Raw genomic sequence first — 19,000 nt, 5'->3', positions numbered from 1 at the left:
CCTTCTACTGCAGTGAGACAAAAATATCTTTAGATTTCCAAAATTAACCTGTTGATTTGGAGATGATTCAGCCCTCAGCCCCCAGTGACTTCACACGTATCTGCTTCAGTTAGCTCTGGCAAGTAAAATGATCAAACACTCATTCACTTAGAGCTGGTTGTAACATCAATATAAAAAACAAAAATCAATATGTAACTCTGTGCAGAGCTATAAAATTCCTTCTAAAAGCTACATCTACAAGTTTTGATGAATGTGTGCTATTGTTCTATCACATAAGACTGTCCCTTTGTATTTCTTTTTAAAGATGAAATGTAATTCCTTTCCATTAGATGAAAGTTTAAATTTAGGCCTATTGAATATTTTAAATAAGTGAGAATCACAGTCATTAGGAAAGTAACAGCAATTTTCTGAGTGCAGATGCATTCAGAAAAAATTACAGGTTTTGTCTGGTGAGCTTGGGCTCGATTGCAGCTCTGCTACTTCCCAGCTTTGAGTGAATGCTCTCTATCTGCTGTGTCTCCACTTCCTTGTCTGTAAAATGTTGCTCCTGGTCCTTTTTGTGCTCTAATGTGGTAAAGTTCAGATGCACAATGTCTGGTTCCACAGGAGGTTACCTTTTTCTCTGACAGTGTATTGGATCGAGTTGAGCTATGGTGTATTAAGATACCTAAAACAAGATGACATAATGAGCTGAAAGATTTTCCAGTGTACCCTGCCAGTCTCTCTTCAATAAACCAAAAAATTATTTCAAGGTCCAAGAATAAGGGGAAAAAAAACATGGTCTTCCTCCTGAAGATGGACAGTGCAACCTGTCAAGTATAATTTTGCAATGTAAGATATTGGAAGTGATATAAGTCTATTCCCCTGTAGGAAGCACCCTGTTTTGACAGTCATTGATACTCAGCACTCCAAAATGTCCAATAGAACTGCAACATTTCATTATGTGTGGTTCCCTCCAAACACAAGGATGACTATGCCAAGACCTTTGCCTCTCACAGGTCTGGGCCAAAGGCAGGATTTCAGGAACATCTGGGTGCAAGCTGGAGACACTGTGATTTGCCACATGGCAAAGGGGGTAGGGTCTGACAAATTCAGCACTCCCTATTCTGTATCTGGATCACTCAGCCACTCTTCCGCCTCCACCCCAACCCCACTGCACCTTTCCTGCCCTAACTTAAATAACCCATTCTCTTGGTGGGGGAAGGATCTTCTAAATAGAATATAATCTGGCTGTGACTAAAGTAATAGAGAATTCACTTTAACTGGCTAAACAAGTATTTGCATTTTGAAGGAACAGCCATGCTTATCCTTAGGTTTCCTAATGGGCCAATTATTTCAGAAACAGGAATTTTTTGTTGTTGCTGCTGTCATCTCTTACACATGGAATTGGATAAGATTTCCTTGGGGTAGACAAGAGAGGTCTGAGTTGCAAAATTTGATAGGCCAGAGTGGCCACCTGCACCTAGATGCCCTACAGCCACCTGGAACTCAGAGCTAAACTTATCTGCCCACATGCTGGCTTCTCTTTCCTGATGACTATTTCTGCTGACACCTTTTTAAAATTTTTTATTTACATGAATGGTAGAGCTAAGAGATAGAGAGATCTCTCCCAACTGGCTGCAATGTCTAGAGCTGAATCAGATTGAAGACAAGAACCAGGAACTCAATCTGGGTCTTCCATATGGGTGGCAGGGACCCAAATACTTGAGCCATCTTCTACTGCCCTCCATGACCATTAGCAGGCAGCTGGATGGAAAATGAAGCAACCAGGGCTTGAAACACTTCCCCTCATATGGGATGCCAATGCTGCAGATGGTGGCTTAACTTGGCTGTGCCATAACTCCAGCCTTGTCAGTTGGCATCTTAATGACCCCCACAAACTGCATCTCTATCTCTAGAGCTTGAGCAATTAGCATCATCCTTGACTCATCCCTCTTCTGCAAAGGCCATTCATCCTGTGGGTCCAGAGGATCAGACAAAGATTGAAATCAGAGTGCCTTATAATTGTCTTGTTCATTGACATGACTTCCTATTACCTTTAGGAAACACACAAGGCAAATAAAAGTGTCTGAAATCTAAATTTCAGGCCATCTGAATTTTTGCATAATTCATGGCTCATTGCTTCCCAGATTTGACTGATTAGGTCAGCACTTTTATAGTCTGATTAGAAAAGCCCCACCATAAGTGAATATGTGAGCTTGGTCTTGAAACCATGAACATGATCTTCCATGACAAGTGAATCTGTATGACCAAGAACATATATACTGATGCTGAAATAAATCAGAACTGCTAGAAAGGAACAAGCCAATGATGGACATGCTAAACACCCCCTCCTCAGTCTCCACCCCAAGAATATCACACCAAAAAATTATATATCACACCATAGTCCTACAGGACCAGTCTGCATGTTACTATTAGTAGAACATAGATTATCCCATGACCAGAAAGATGGAAACATACATAGAGATTCTAATATTTTCACTCTATGGACCCTGCCAGGGTACCTTGTGAAGGCTGCTACCCTCTCAACCACAGCACCTCACCCACACACCCCACAAGCTGCTTGCTTCTTGCTGCAAGTGGTGGATATCTGGTCTCTCCAGAAGCCAGAGTGAGTCCAGGGGATCTTTCTTCAATGCAGATCATTGCTTTGGAGAAATGGAGGAGCCAGACCCCAAAAGTCCTCAAAGATGTGCAGGGTCAGCCTTTGGTCAAAAAACTCATTCCCTAGCCCTCCTCTGTCTTCTAAGTTTTACTGTAGATACCGTTTAAAGTATTACTACATGTCTTTGTTAAGTCTCAAAAACGCCATCTCAAGTCTGAAAGGGATTGGATCAACAAAAGGTGCTTTTCATGAACTTCTAAGCTTTGAGCTTTTCTTTGTGTAGGGAGAGGAGAATCCAGGTCTGTGCTGGTCCTCAGCTCAATGGCACCATCATTCCTTAACAATTACATTTCATTCTACCTCCTCCAGCCCCGTGCTCTTTTATATTCCACAAACATCCAAACAGCAGTTTTATAAAGGAAGCAAAAATGTCTTCAGTGTAACTTCCCTGGAAATGCCTCCCTTAGTCATTCAGGCCACCCCAACTGTGTGACATTTATGTTTCAAAACACCACTTGAGGTTCCTTAATCATCTTGTCTCCACAGCTACCTAGGGACAACCAAGAACCAAAGCAAGGGCCTTGTCTGCTCCAGGAGGCATGTATCATTGTCATGGGTAGCCCATCCTGTGGACCATCTCACCTCTCCAGCAAACCCCATCCTACCACACACTTAGGGAATACAAAAGGAAATTGGGTTGGAGAATGGATGCTACCTTTCTCCCCACTGGCTCACAGCCTCTTATCAGTAGTGAAGGATGGAGCCCGAGGCCCATGACACATGTCTATTCTGCTTTTCCAAGTGCATAAGCAGCTGAGCGGGAGGATGGTTGCTCATCATGGAAATTCTAATTCAAAATTGTTTGTGAGGCTACTCCACCTCAAGGAGGTTTGCTTGAAGTGTTTTCCTGACAGTTTTCATATTGCTGGCTGTGTACCAGAAGCCTTGACGTGGAGTCTCCCCAGGGTTTTACCCTACCATGCCTACTTCCTTCTACTCTGGATCCCCCATCTTAACAAACAGTGCTCGCTAAGCACTACATTATTCCTCCCCGGGTACCATCTCCACACTTCTGCTTAACATTTTTATCTAATTCCCTGTCCTGTCCTTTTCAGCTGTTTACGGAAGTGGGCCTATTTGTTGGCTGTTACAATCATTTCCAATTTTCTCATTTTGACACAGTTATCTCTACTTACAGTCAACTTTTCCACACACTCCTTAGAAGTGTCACAAGGGAGAGAAGTTGCAGAACCCTGTGAGTAAGCCAAGAGCATACAAGCCATCCCTGTGGCCTGTGTCCATAGTTAAAGCACTCTCCTGGCTTGCAACAGCCGGCTCAGAGCCTGTCATCTTTTATAACCGTCATCTGCTTTATTTTTCCCCCAAATTTTTTACCTCGTTCTTACCGTGCTCATGTTCATCTGCCCCTTTTCAGCCCACTCACTCAGCTTGGTAAGAGTTTCCTGCTGTTTGTCACCATCAGCTTGGCATTTCACCATCTGGGAGAGCCTGTTTTCTAGAAATCTGAAAACATCTCTTGTACTTCCAGCTGAACATCATTTAGAAAAGCAGTAACTTCCACTGGTCCTAGCACTTTTTCACGCAATAAAGTGCGCAGTGAAGTTCTCTTATTTTTTCTCTCCAAACTAGTGACTACCATTGTCACACTGTTCTCCCAACCTTTCTTCCTGAAGGTTCTAAGAATACTTCTTATTCTCAGAGCACTGTCTTAGCTTGTCCACTAGTCTTGATAGGAGGAAACCCTGTATTCTCCGACAAAGCTTCCTTGGTTTGTCTCAGTGTGCTGGTCAGATGAGCTAAATTATATAGCTGCTTAATGACATTTTTATCTCTATGTTCAAAGAGTCTGGGATACCATGAACAATTCAGTAACTTCCCTGGCTGGAGAATGGGAATACTGGTTCAAGCAAGGTTTCTCTGGCCAAAAGCGATTTCGTAAGGCTCCTGGTAAAAAGCAATAGGAGACATAAGAGAAATAAGAGATATATTGCTGTTTTATCACCAACAAACATGTGTCCACTATGAGGCCTGTATCCCCACACTCCGGCTCTAAACTTGCAAAGCACAGTTCACACTCTTCCTCAATCCACAGTGTCCCTGCCTCAGGGGTCCCTAGATGAGCCATTTGCAGAAGGCTGAGACAGAAGGATGGTTGAAAGTGAGTCCATGATCTTTTTAAAAAAAAGATTTATTTTTATTGGAAAGGCAGGTATATAGAGAGGAGGAGAGACAGAGAGGAAGATCTCCCGTCTGATGATTCACTCACCAAGTGACAACAGCCAGACCTGTGCCAATCTGAAGCCAGGAGCCTGGAGGTCTTCCAGGTCTCCCATATGGGTACAGGGTCCCAAGGCTTTGGGCCATCCTCAACTGCTTTCCCAGGCCACAAGCAGGGAGCTGGATGGGAAGCAGGGCTGCTGGGATACTAACCGGCATCCATATGGGATCCCTGGCGCATTCAAGGCAAGGACTTTAGCTGCTAGGCCACCTCACTGGGCCCTTGAGCCCAAGATCTTCATGAGCAAGATAGCTTCTGAGTACAAGTGCTCCCTCATGGCCACCCTTAGATTGTGTGCCCCAGGGGGTTGTAAAATATTGTTGTAAAAAGTATATTCTTTCCCTCCATCCCATGCCAATATGTGGCAAAACACATGCCACAGGAGGGAGTCCGGGGCAAAAGGTATCCAGTAAGTTTGGGAAGCTGTGGACTGAACAACACTCCACAGGTGTCTTTACTGCAGGACTCCTAAAAGCCCTACCAAGCGACCTGTTATGAGGAAACTCCGAAGGGCAAGCCATTAGAGACAGTCATCTGCAAACTCACTAAACTCACCCCAGAAGCTACTTTCCTGGAGCATCATGCAGGACTAACGACAACTGGGATGCATGTTGGGGCATGGCACCTTCAGTGAGTGGGTCCCACCCTGGCCGTAGCAGAATCTCTTCAGGAACTGGGAGAATCTAAGGCAGACTGTGGGGATCTTTTGGTGGCGGGGGTTTGTCATGCTTTTTCAAAGCCCAATGACTGTCACGGGCCATGACATCTGGATTCCTCTGTTCTGGACAAAGGATCTTCAAGACAAGAGAGGGACTGACCCTACAATCCTGCTGCTCCCACACCCTGGGAGTTTGAATCTCACATTCCCTCCTTGGTAAATAATAAATTGTAATACAAGAGAGGTGGCTGGCACTCTATCAGGGCTTTTGCATCCTGGGGACAATTACTGTTCTATGTCTGTGGCCTTGGAAATCACTTCCTAACAGTAGCTATCTTCATCTGCCTGCATTCAAATCCATCTTCAGAGCCCTCAGGGTTTACCTCAGCTGTTCTAATTCAGGTCAGCTTGGGCTGTTGCACATGTTTCTAAATTTGAACTCACTGTCTATATCTGGTCTCTCTACAAGATCATATTTAGAGCTAGATCCAAAGGAATACTGTTTTTTGAGGGCTTTCCCCCCTCCCCACTAGTGTCTAAAACAGAGAAAATCAAATAGTACATGCACAATAATTACAGAAAAAAAGGAGGCAAAAGAAAGCTTAGTCTGAAAAGGACCTAAAAGGGATTATGATGGACTCTAGAACTGAACAGTAGTGGAAGGACAGTAAATATGGCAGCCTGTGGAGGGAGTGTAGTGCTTACCCTGATGAGATGGTAGTCTCCGAAATACTAATAGCATCTTCCACACCTTGAAATGTTTTCTTCATTACTTCTCCTTTCTTCATTCTTAGGGTAAATGATATATTTCAGCAATAGAATGACCAACTTGTTCCCCATTTGCCTGAACTTTTACAACTAGTAGCAATGAAAATCTGGGAAATTTCTTATTGTTAGGAAATTGGACAGTTGGACATTGTGGTATGGTAGTCCCTGGCTAGGTTTGCTCCAAGCTCTTTTCTCCATAACAAGAAGGGATTCAAGGAAGAAAGAGAGAGGTTGGGAGAGAGTCAAGGTTTATTTATAGGCAATGTGAAAGTACACACTCAGAGATGTGTGAGTAGGCTCAGGAGGGAGAACTACAATCAATAAGATTCCAGGCCTTCCTTTTACACCATCTGGAAAAAGGGGTGGCTTCTGGAATGGGGTTTAGTTGAATATTCAAAGAGGGTGTGGCTTGGGTACAGCCCACTTCCTTTCCTTTTCTAAGAAATTTTGGAAGTGTCTTGGCATCAGGCACATGATGGAAGTGTGAATATCAGTCATAGTAATTTTATTTAATGAGATTATAATGAACTGAAGGTATCATGGGAACACAGCCTGCAATCATGTGGGATATTTTTAGTTGACATCAGTTTTCAGCGGTATCATCACAGAAGTGGTTTTCACTATACAGAATGAAAAGGGTTGGTGACGCACAGAAAGGGAGTTTTGAATGTGCAGGAAGCAGGAGATTTGGGCATCACAGGCCAAACTGCCACGTCACAGACTGGCCTGCTATATTTCCTGAGATGGGTAGACTGAAAGAGCATGGCAGTACGGACAAAGCCAGCTCCTCCATATCAACATTACCTTCCTGCCTGCCACAACTCTACTCAGAAGACAAAAAGAGTTCCTTTACCAAATAAAAGTAGGAAATATCACATTGCATTTGGGCCACCTGGATTAGCTCTTTGATGCTGCTGAAACAAATGACCAGTTAGTGGTTTAAAACAGCAATTTATCATCTGACATTTCCAGAGATCAAAAATCTGAAATGAGATTTCCAGGCTGACAGTAATGCATTAGAAGGGCTCTATCATTTGTGAGCACCATTTCCATGGCCTTTCCTAGCCTCTACAGGTTGCCTACATTCCTTGGCTCATGACCTCTTCCTCTCCATCTTCTCCAACCTCTGCTTCCAGCATCACATGTATTCCTCTGTCTCTGTTGCCTCTTTCTTTCACTTACGGTTATAATTGCATTGGGTTCTCTTGATAATCCAGGATAATCACTCCAAACCCCAGATGCATAGCTCATGCAAAATTGCCTTTCTCAAGGAAGGTAGCATACTCCTGGGTTCTGGAGAACGAGGATATGGACACCTCAGAGAAGCCATTCTTCTGCCCTACTGTACCCACCACTCCTCTCTGGAAATTGACAGAAGACCTTAGTGTATTAAAGGGATAATTTTAAAGTCTCAAAGACAGGAATCTCACTTTTTTTGATCCAGTGTTTTCCAAATTTACTTAACCAAGGAAGTTTTCTTTCTTCCCAAGGACATCTTTTAACATACCACTAGAATTCTGCTGCCCTTAGAAAAGAGCAGGAATCAAACTGGTGTACACACTTCTCATAGTACCGAGATCTGCCATGTAACATGCCAAAAGAGGTTATAGTGACCCAACTTACAGGCCCCAATTTATCTTTCCAACTTCAGTACCAACTCTCTGAACATTTAATTGCAAACCCTCCACCTGAACTGACTTGAGGTCAAGGCCGAGTGACTCTCCCTTCTCACTGCTGCTTCAACCATGAAGACCTTGTTCTTGTTGTACAATCCCAGGATATAAATTATCCTAGGTCAAACTCAAAGGATCATGTGAAACTCATTCTGGCAGTGCCTTTTTCCAACAAGGCACCATAACTCGGTCCTGCCCACTGCCCATTTAAAGGTACCTTATCAATAAACTCTACATTTGATCTTTAATGTACCTTCCCCTAAAATGTTGAAATGGTAACTTATCCAGGAGGTGAATTTGAATGCCTGGGGATGATCACTAGAACCTTCTCTCAATTTGAGTTTCAATCCATGTGCAACGTTGGGTTCTAGATAACCATTTTGCATTAGGTTATGTGGGTAGATTAGAGACACAGTTTCAAGGGGAAAAAAGGATAGTCCGTTTTTCAATTTTGAAGGGAGACATTCCTCATGCCATTTTCAGACAACAATGGACATTAGACCATAATAGTGACTATATTACAATACTGAACACACTTAAATGAATGATTTTGCAGATTAACTTGAAAATGTCAATAATACCCCAAAAATCACATCTTTTCATATTATTTTACCCTAAGGTAAAAAATGCTTGTTGCCAAGTTTTTACAATATACAAGGATGCACACAGATTTTGTAGAATTCTTACGGAGTGCTGTGGCATAGCATGTAAGACCGCTGTCTCTGATGCCAGCATCCCATATAGGCACAAGTTCAAGTTCCAGCTGCTCTAATTCCTATCCTGCTACTTGCTAATGCATCTGGGAGAGCAGTAGAATACGGCCCAGGTGCTTGGGCACCAGCATCCAGGACAAGCTCCTAGCTCTTAGTTTGGACCAGCCCAGGTTTGTTGCAGCCATCTGGGGAGTGAACCAGTGGATGGAAGAACTCTCTCTTTGTCTGTCCACCTCTTCCCTTCGCTGCATCCTCTCCATAATTCTGCCTTTCAACAAAATATATGTCTTTTTAAAAAAATTATATGGGGAGATACGAACAAAAGCTGCAATGACTACTGTCTTGGAACACAGTGGTGCAAATACTGGTGGTAACAAGGCCAGGGGTCGGAATCAGGCTAGCCAGCAGGGCTTCATCTTAAACAGTAATGTGATAGATCCTGGGTGCAAAGTGAGGCTTACACACACACACACACACATCTCTGCTCTCACAGTGCTACACACAGCCCTAACACTTACTGAGGGGATCCATTGCCTCAGTGTAAGTATATGCCTGCTGCATTTCTAGAGTCTTTAAAAGGAATTTCTCAAATAGTTAGCAGCTGTGGCTACAAAGGATTGACTCTTTCCTTCATATCCCAGAACAAATCCATTTAAATTCCATTGGTCCCATTAGAGCAATCACCTGGGGAGACATGTTCTCATTGCCATGACAGAGCCATTACTCAACTCATCAAAGGTTTTTCTGTGGAATTGACCTCAAAGCATACAGGGTAATCTTCTGAACTTCCCTTGTACTTGCAAATATTTGCTTTTGGAGGACAACTTGGATTTTTAGAAAGATAAAGGTTATTCATACAGAGGTCTGGTGACCATGGTAGATGACCAGACTCAATAGGAACATCATTGGTCTCAGATCCTGTAAGAGCATAAATCAGGAATCCAGAGCTTTCTTGTGGCACAGGAGAATTAGGATATACCATTCATTTATTGTATTTCTGTACAATATGTGTATATTCTATGTTCACCAAGACAAAAGTGAAAAATCCTTGCCGTGTCAGTATCACTTGGCTGTGAAATTGCCTGAGGAACCTGTGGTCTCAGATTGTGGAAACTTCTTGGTCCCCACTGCTTTAGTTCTGCTGATTTCACTGTGGTGACCTTGCTCTGGGCTATAGCCAACTGGTCCCTGCAGTTGGAAGAGACCCAAAAGCAGAAGAAGCTGGAAGAATCCCAGGCTGGGCCAGCCCAGGAAGGAGATGCAAGGCCATTGTTTAAATTGTGTTTAAGTGTTTAGTGGGTTTGTGTCTGCAAAGCTGCTGCAGCCAGTGATTCACCACTGCCCGCTGAAGGAACTAGTCCGATGTGAACAGAGTGGATAGGATCCAGATTGGGGAGGGCCCCAACAAGAACAGAAACCAGTGCGCAGGGCCACTTCTCTGATCATTCTGTCTACCACATCTGCCACTTCGTGTGGCAGAGGGCAATGAATAAGAGCTCTAGGGATTCTAGGGGACTTCCAACTGTCAAAGGACTATTCGTTTCTCTTAGTGCAAATTTGGTGATTCTATTTTACTACTTTCTTCTTCTGCAATGGTTCTCTGGTGTTTTACTCAACAGATACCACTCCACCCTGTGCCCAGAACTGCTAGGTGCTGTGGAAGACCCTGTCTAAAATCCTGTGGCAAGATAAGAATAACAGGCATACATGCTCTAGAATAAGCATAACCAAGGGCTTGCATTTCAAACATAAGCTCCAGCTAACTGGGGACTTTCTAGATAATTTATCAAATCTAGGACATCATCAACTGTAAGATACCATTCTATATGCTTTTCGGAAAGGAAAAAAATGGTGCCAATTAAATTTTAAACTGTTGCTGTTTTGTGACTTGGAATTTTTATCTATATTTATTAAAAGAGACTTTTTGGACTTTTCTACAGACACAATGTGTTACTCTCATGTTTTTTCATAATGTAGAAAATAACAGAAAAATAAATTATGGTTTTCCTGAGCTTTTTTCACAAAGAGCACACTAACGGAGTGCAACAATTTAAAAATATAGATTTACTGATTTATTTAATTAAAATGCAGAGTGGCAGAGGGAGAGGAGGCTCTTCCATCTACTGATTCACTTCCCAAATGCCTATAACCATATAGGCAAGGCCGGCCAAAACCAACAACCAGAAACCAGAAACCAGAAACTCCATCTGAGTCTCCCACATGGGTGGCAGGGACCCAAGTAGTCAGGTCATCTTCTTCTGGCTCCCAGGAACATTAGCAGGCAGCTGGAACAGGAGTGGAATAGCCAGGAATCAAACCAGGCACTCTTGATATGGGATGCAAACAGCAATCGGCAGCTTAATGTGCTATACCACAACATCTGGACCTGCAGCACTGTTAACTTGGAATAACTGACGTTGGTATTTCTCAAACAGAGCCATGTTTTATGGTGCCAAGAACGCTGGCAGGGAAATATTTCTTAGAAAAAAAAATCTCTTCACTTTCTCCCAAATCTCTGATACTTGTTGTATATTTTAACATGCACACAGGAAAAGACAGTCACAGCACAATAGCTCCCTGGCAGTCATGACTGACAGACACATTCTAATATCAACATCTCAAAAGGAGGAAGACACAAGTTAGACATGATGAAATACAGATTCTAAAACTCGGTCAAAAAGCCGACCCATGATCAACTATCTATGTCTTCCCAAATGGGTTTGATACTGGAACTACATTCTTGCCATTAAAGCAAGAATTTGCTCACATGTAATTTCTGTAACTGAATAGTTTCCAGTGTGACAGAGAGAAGAGGAAGTTTGCTGTGACCTGGTAGAGGTTTTCTACATGAAATAGGTCAAAGAAAAATGAGACTCTTACCTATACAAGAGGAGATCACTTCCGGCAAAGGGAAGAGCATGAACACAGTGTCGAAGGTTCAAAGTGGATGAATAAGCTTGCCATGTGCAGAGGAAAGTGGGGTAACCAAGCTGGGGAGGGGTTTGCTTAGAAAATTGCATCAGTTTTTGCTTAAAGAACATAAAAATCAACTTGGTCTTTTTTTCTAATTTGAAATGTGGATTATCAGAGACAAAGACAGACCAAGAGAGATTCCTGTCTGCCAGTTCGTTCGCAATGTGCCTTCAGCAGCCAGGACAAGGCCAGACAGAAGCCAGGAGCCCAGAACTCAGTCAGCCACTTAAGCCATTGCCAGGTCCTCCAAGGAGTAGCACTGGCAGCAAACCAGAATCACGAGCCAGAACTGGAACTTGAACCCAAATCCAGGCACTCTGATAGGAAAAATGGAAGTCTCAAGCAGCAATTCCAACCACTAAATGAAATGCTCATCCCAAATTTAGTGTGTTTTACTCGTAGAAACATAAGAAACAGTTCTCATATTTCTATAACACTTCTTGCCTTTTCATAGGTCCCGATGTTTTCAGTTCCAAGAGTCTTGCCCTTCAAGCCCAGAAGAAGATCCTGAGCAAAATAGCCAGCAAAACGGTGGCTAACATGTTGATTGATGATACCAGCAGCGAGATCTTTGATGAGCTCTACAAAGTCACCAAAGAATACACCCACAACAAGAAAGAAGCACACAAGATCATGAAAGACTTAATCAAGGTGGCGATCAAAATTGGGATCCTCTACCGGAACAATCAGTTCAACCAGGAGGAAGTTGTGGTTGTGGAGAAGTTCCGGAAAAAGCTGAACCAGACAGCCATGACCATGGTCAGCTTCTACGAGGTGGAATACACCTTTGATAGGAATGTGCTTTCCAAGCTCCTGCATGAGTGCAAGGAGCTGGTGCACGAACTGGTGCAGCGGCACCTGACACCCCGGACCCACGGGCGCATCAACCATGTCTTCAACCACTTTGCAGATGTGGAGTTCCTCTCCACTCTCTATAGTCTAGATGGAGACTGTAGGCCCAACCTCAAGCGAATTTGTGAAGGGATTAATAAATTGCTAGATGAGAAAGTCCTTTGAGTGGTCTCCCTCCTCCCAGACTTTGCTGATTGAAAGTTACACTGCCCATTGCCATCTGAGTGAGAATCAAGAAAACAAGAAACCCTTGTCAAAGATGCCTACATTCTGTCCTGTTCCATCCCCTGATGCTGATGCTGGACTGAACTCGGGTGTGTTTATTGCCTGAATTATCTGACACCTGTCCTACCGTCACCTGTATTTGCAAGCCCAAGGGATTGCATTATTTCCAACCAGAAAGGCTGCTTTGTTCATCAGGTGAGCTCAGTTCATCTCATGGCAGGGGAAGGAAGCCTGGACTAGGAGCCTGAGGATGGGACTTGCTTCCCAGCTCCATTTTCCACAGCTCCATGCCCTTTATCCCAGGACCACAGGCTGTCTGCCTACCTCACAGGGCTGTTGTGAGGACTGCAGGAGATGATGTGTGTCCCTGCTTTGGAAAATGATGGTGGAAGGTTACTTAGTATTTCCTCTTCTGAGTGTGAGAGGGATATACATGGATCTGAACTATGAAGCAGCATAGAAAAAAAAGGACAGTAGAATCTACCAGGCTGAGTTGGCAACCTCTCTCTCAGTGTATTGCTTCATGAAATACAACATAATCCAAAAGTGTGGGGGAAAAAGGTTTAAATGCAAATTAGAAGAGTTATGTTTTTTAGGTTTTAGAGCAGGTTTATGATCCTGTGGAGGGAGGCTTCCATGGCCACTGGGAGTTGCCCACCCATCACACAGAAACAAGGAAGCACTGTGCCCCTCCTCCCCTAAGGGGCACCATCCTCACAGGTTTGCACAGGGCATGCACAGGGCAGTCAGGCTGAAAGAACCTTCATCCATATTTCTTAGCCTTTCACAGTCATTTTGTGCTGTTTTCTCTGGTTCATTAATAAATTGAAACTATGCCATTAAAACTAGATGTCTTGGAGTTGTGATTCAAACTAAAATTTCTTGGAGTTAAATAATGGAGTTAAGGAACCAGTGTTACAATGCAGTTTGTTAAGCAAGTGCCTAGACTGTGGGCATGCCACATGGGTGCCAGCTCGAGTCCCGACAAAACACTCCCTGCTGATATACCTGAAAAAGCAGTGGAAGACAGCCCAAATGCTTGAGTCTCTGTACCCACGTGGGAGACCCAGCTGTAGCACCAGGTTCCTGGCTTCAACAAGGCCCAGCCTTGGCTATTGCGGCCATTTGGAGAGTGAACCAGTGGATGAAGATTTCTCTGTCTCTCCCTGTAACCATGCCTTCAAATAAATAAACTTAAAAAAAAAAAAGAATGCTATTGAAAGGAAGAAGAAAACGAAGAATAAGAGATCTGTACTCCAGGTCTTCAGGTAGGCCAGTGGGGAAGAGGCTCCCACACAGACCACGTCCTCTGACTCTCACAGCCTAGCTTGCACACTGAGATGTCTGGCATCTTCTCAAGATCCCCTTAGCCAACATCAGGAGAGTGTATTTATGTCCTTATGACCCCATGCTGCATCAGAAGACTTGGCTTGCCTGCCAAGCATCTGCTGCCTCCACCCTTTCTTCTGCTTCTCCTTTGCCTGATGATACTGTAAAAACATCATCCTAGGTGATTCATCTCACTCTTTGGTCTTTCCCCAGCAACGGTATCAAGAGATGATTTGTGAGAGACCATGGCACAATGTACACTGACCCTCCTGAGTCAGACTCAGCCAGCTCCCATGTCAACATTAGTACAATTTCCGCAGCCACAGAGTTCTTCTGCCCCTAGAATTAGTCCATACAAAGGATGCCCAGCATGGAATGTGGATGAATAAGTTAGGCTCTGTTCTTATATTAAATAAATATGTCTTGTCTCCTAATCTCTGACCTGAACCATTGGGCCTGTGGTGGCCTCTGGTCATTAGGCAGTATTGGTGGGAGCTGTAGGCATCGGGTTCTGCCTCCCTCTACCTGGTAGGTACAGGTCCAGCAGGAGTTGGATTTTCCCACGCAGATTCCTTCAGGCCTGCTTTGGTGTTTTTGTGGGACTTGGGTCTGCTTTTCAACTTAAGAAATGGGTCTAGAAGTTTGTTTTTCACACAAAGATACCAGTACAAGTAACTCAGACCCAAAAGCAGCAGGTGAAACTGCCCTCCGTGTGAGATTATGAAAGTAGGATCCCAGCCAAAGACGCTGCAAGCCCTCCCCATTCCTCAGGCTGCAGCCCAGTCTGGGGTGGCAGGAGGGAGGCTGAGTTGGGCTCTCACAGTGGGCTCATCTCTAAAGAAACTGGTTCCTTTCTTCTCTGGTCTGGGAAGCTTCAGCCCCTTTACCAGCATGTCTCAGCGAGGGCCCTGGGTCAGTGTGGATGGCACTAAGGGAGCCAATGGGGCCTTTTGTACCCCTACAGAGTCAGCTGGTGGTACCTTAAGCTTATCAACACCAGCTGAAAGTATGCAACTAACCAGTAACATGTACACTTCAAATCTAGTATTGACATCAAAATGCAAATGATTCTTGAGCTTCATTAAACAGCTGGAAAGCCTACAACTCCAGTAGTTTACATAATAATATATTCATGAGCGAAAGAGTTTCATTTCACAGTCATATTGGTTTATCCTGAGGGCTCCAACCACACATCATTCAGCCCCAAATAACTGTTTTAGCTGAAATAGAAACTAGCAGGTACTTTCAAAACCCAAACTCTGTATTCGCCCGTATTTGTGGTCAACATGTCTGCACAAATTTTCCAATAGTGAAAAATCTATATTTAGGGGCTGACATGGTGCTGAGGGTTAAGCTGCTCCATGCAGAGTCAGCATCCACTATGGGGGTCCTGGTTCGAGGTTTGACTGCTTGCAATCCAGCTTATTGCTAATGTAGCTGAGAAGTTAGTGGAAAATGACCCAAATGTTTTGGCCTCTGCCACCCATGTAGGAGACTCAGAGTTCCAGGCTCTTGGCTTTGTCCTGGCCCCATATTGGCTGTTGGCAACCATTTTGGGAGTGACTCAACAGATGGAAGATCTCTCTAATTACCCAGTCACAAAGGGACAGGGATGGGATAGAAATATAACTCCCAAAGAAGCACCTGCTCCCCAATGCCTGCAGAGGACAGGAATCTGGAGTTCAATCCAGGTCTCTCATTTAGGTGGCCAAGTAGTTGAGCCATCATCTATCTGCTGCCTCCTAGAGTGTGTAACAGTGGAAGCTAAGTTGGAGGCACAGCAGCTGCAAGTCACACCAGGCACTTTCATTTGGGATGTAGGTGTCTGAGCTAAGACTTTAACTGCTATATCTCTCATCTCTATACATTTTTGTTTTAACATATTCATATGTTGAACTATTTACATTTTGTGTCTTAAGGAGATCTTTGATATATGAATATATATTTGCTAAAAATAAACTGACATTTTTGTCTTCCTATTTTAAAAAAAGAAGACACACCCCCAGTATAAAATCCTCCATCAACTAAGGCCCACCCAGACTTCACAGAGCAATGCTTGGAGAGACAGAAGGCCCTCTCTAAGGGTGGGGGCTGCAGCAGCTGCCTGTAGTAACCATCTGGAAATATCACTCAATCTTCAACATCCCTGAACATTCAGCTCTGGCCTCATGGGAAGATCCCAGGGGTTTGTGCTGAAATTCCCACCTCGTTCCTTGGTCCCTACACTTTGTTCTGTGTCTCCACCCTGCACAGCACATTGCCTGCTGACCAGCACCTGCCATCAGTCTGCTTAGCTCCTTCTTCCTGTGTTTGCATCTGTGAGTCTTGACACCCTCAGTAACTCCAGGTCTCTGCTCAGTATCAAATTAAAATGAAGAGACATTTCCATCTGTGCTTCTCCAAACTCTCATCTCCCCCATCTGCACATTTTTTTTTCAGAAGTAATTTAGTGTGTTAACTGTCTGCTCCAATGAACTTCTTGCATTCTTGTATGTAAAAGAAAGGTGTTCAAATCAGGCTTATTAATCCTCTGTTTCAAAATCTTTGGAGTTTCTTAAAATTTTTAATTCTACATGATCCCAGGGGTCAAGAATAAAATCAATCAATTAAAATTGTAAGCCAGCCAACCAGAGCTGTGTAAGCCTGGCATTAGCAGGAGCTGTTCAACAGTGGATCAGGGGCTCAACGACAGTCAAGGATCAGATCGCCATGGAGGAGACCCTAGCAAGGCCTTCTTGATTCAGAGTCATGTGGTCAAATGGATTTTCTTCGTTTACGCTGCCTCTGCCACGTAAGCCATGACCCAAGCTGGGCCCAGCCTTGTGCTCTCTCTGTATCTGGAGAACTTCCTTGTTTGGGAGAAAATACTCTACTACAAGTAAATAGCATCTATGAATCGAAAAGTTATGTTGTCGGGGCTATGGAAGAAGTGAAGTCCAGCAGCATTTTTAACTTTTTGTGTCATTCTAACAACTTTTTTTTTTTAAAGATTTATTTATTTTTATTACAAAGTCAGATATACAGAGGAGGAGAGATAGGGAGGAAGATCTTCTGATTATTCAATCCTCAAGTGATCGCAACAAGCCGGTGCTGTGCAGAACCGGAGCCAGGAGCCAGAAACTTCCTCCAGGTTTCCCACATGGGTACAGGGTCCCAAAGCTTTGGGTCATCCTTGACTACTTTCCCAGGCCACAAACAGGGAGCTGGATGGGAAGCAGAGCTGCCGGGATTAGAACCGGCGCCCATATGGGATCCCAGCGCACTCAAGGCAAGGACCTTAGCCACTAGGCCATGCCGCCGGGCTCCTGACAACTTTTTCTAAAGATAAATTAAATCATGACTGTGTTCTAAATCCTGTGGGAATGACCATATAGCCAAGGGGTGCCACTGGTTTCAGAAGCTGATTTATCTAGGTAGTAACAATGCCATTCAAGCTGCTTGAGCATCCCAAGTGAAAGGAAAGAACTGATCCCAATGTGGTTCTTTTTTTTCCAGACTAGGTCTGGAATCCCTGAGGGGCCTGTAGGCATGACCAGGGCTTCTAGGAGTGCTCTGATTTGAATAACACGGCTTTGACATGAAAAATGCAAGCCAGCTGGCAAGGAGCAGAGATGTGGGACACACGGGTCTGCACTAGGCATGCAGGTGGGTTTGTGAGTAGCTTACCTGCCATTTGGAAGCTGGGCCAGGACAGCTGTTGCCTACAAACCACAACCAAGAATTGATTAGCAATTAACCGAACCGCAACCCCAATAACTAACCTCAAAAGCACCAGAGTGTCCATCGCTGGACAAAATGAGACTACTTCAAGAAAGGGAGTCAAGGAGAAGTCACCTACACATGCCCTCTCTGTTGCAGTTTCAGCCTCATGGACTGATACGCAGACAAAAGTCCCTGACCTCAAGCTAGCCTGTGTGGTTCTGGAATCCCCAGAGCTTATTCCTAAAGAATGAGGCACGTGGCACTCTGGTCCTGGCTGCATCAGATTCCCCCTCATTAGAGAGAAAACAGTGCTGAGCATGAACACACACACACACACACCCGTGTCCCTGCAGCACCTTCGTGCTGCCGTTTGCCTTGTCTTTCCCTCGTTTGTCTGTCTTCTGTTCAACCCACAGGTCTCCATGGAGGAGGGGTCCCGGCAGCCCACCCACACAGCTGCAGACTGAGCAGCCAGGCCTCCCAGGCTGTGATAGAGAGCTCCTCTTAGCGAAGGCCATTCTGGACTAGTTCCTGGGACAAGGGAGATTAGAGTTTGGCTCCAGCCTTGAGGAGGGGCTGGGTAGGAGCCAGAGGCTGGCGCAGACTGAGTGTGCAAGCCTAGGAGTGGGGAAATAGCAATTTGGTTATGTTGCGGAGAGAAGCACTTTTCCAGGCTGCGTCACTTAGGAAGGAAGGGTTTATGGGTTGGTCCCCAGAGAGTCATTTGGGCTCCTTTCCACCTCGGAGCAGCCAGTTTCCCTATCAGCACCATCGTTCCCTTCCGCAGTGGCCTGGGGTTGCCCCTACTTGGTGATCCAGAAAGTTACAGCTTAGTGTTAGATGTCTGGATTTGCCCTTGGGGAGACTAGGGAGACAGATGTTTGGGGTTTTGTTTTCTTACCTGCACAAAGTGTGGGATATGAAATGAACGCCGAGTGGGGAGGTTTCGTCTTGGCTTGCCTGCCGATTTCCAGCGCCTTCACCTCCCTGGGCCTCTGTGTCCTCAACTCTGGGGCCATTAGAGAGTTACACACAATCTGTAGGCATCCTTCCAGATCTGTAGTTCCATGTTCTGAATGAACATCATAGGAAACAAAAGCTGGGTGTGCCTGCACCTTACACTCGTTGAAAGGAAAACAAACATATTCAGCATTTAAATGTAGCGATGGTTTCCAGATAGACTGACAATGACTCCTTGGTGGC

At 44.4% G+C, this 19,000-nt stretch overlaps 1 protein-coding gene across 1 annotated transcript in view; it reads left to right on the top strand.

Annotated features, from left to right (window-relative positions):
- The window catches only part of TNFAIP8L3 (TNF alpha induced protein 8 like 3), a 34,270-nt gene extending 20,665 nt beyond the window's left edge, over positions 1 to 13,605 (top strand). Inside the window, exon 2 of the mRNA XM_040969258.1 lies at positions 12,144 to 13,605. Within this exon, the coding sequence (XP_040825192.1) occupies positions 12,144 to 12,706 (563 nt within the window). The 3' untranslated portion in view covers positions 12,707 to 13,605. The remainder of the gene's footprint in view (positions 1 to 12,143) is intronic.
- Positions 13,606 to 19,000: the final 5,395 nt, after the last annotated feature.

This window comes from Ochotona curzoniae, unplaced genomic scaffold (assembly GCF_017591425.1).
Source record: "Ochotona curzoniae isolate NIBS_2020 unplaced genomic scaffold, NIBS_Ocur_1.0 scaffold_4701, whole genome shotgun sequence".
Taxonomy (NCBI): Eukaryota; Metazoa; Chordata; class Mammalia; order Lagomorpha; family Ochotonidae; genus Ochotona; species Ochotona curzoniae.
This window is presented reverse-complemented; position numbering and strand designations above follow the sequence as displayed.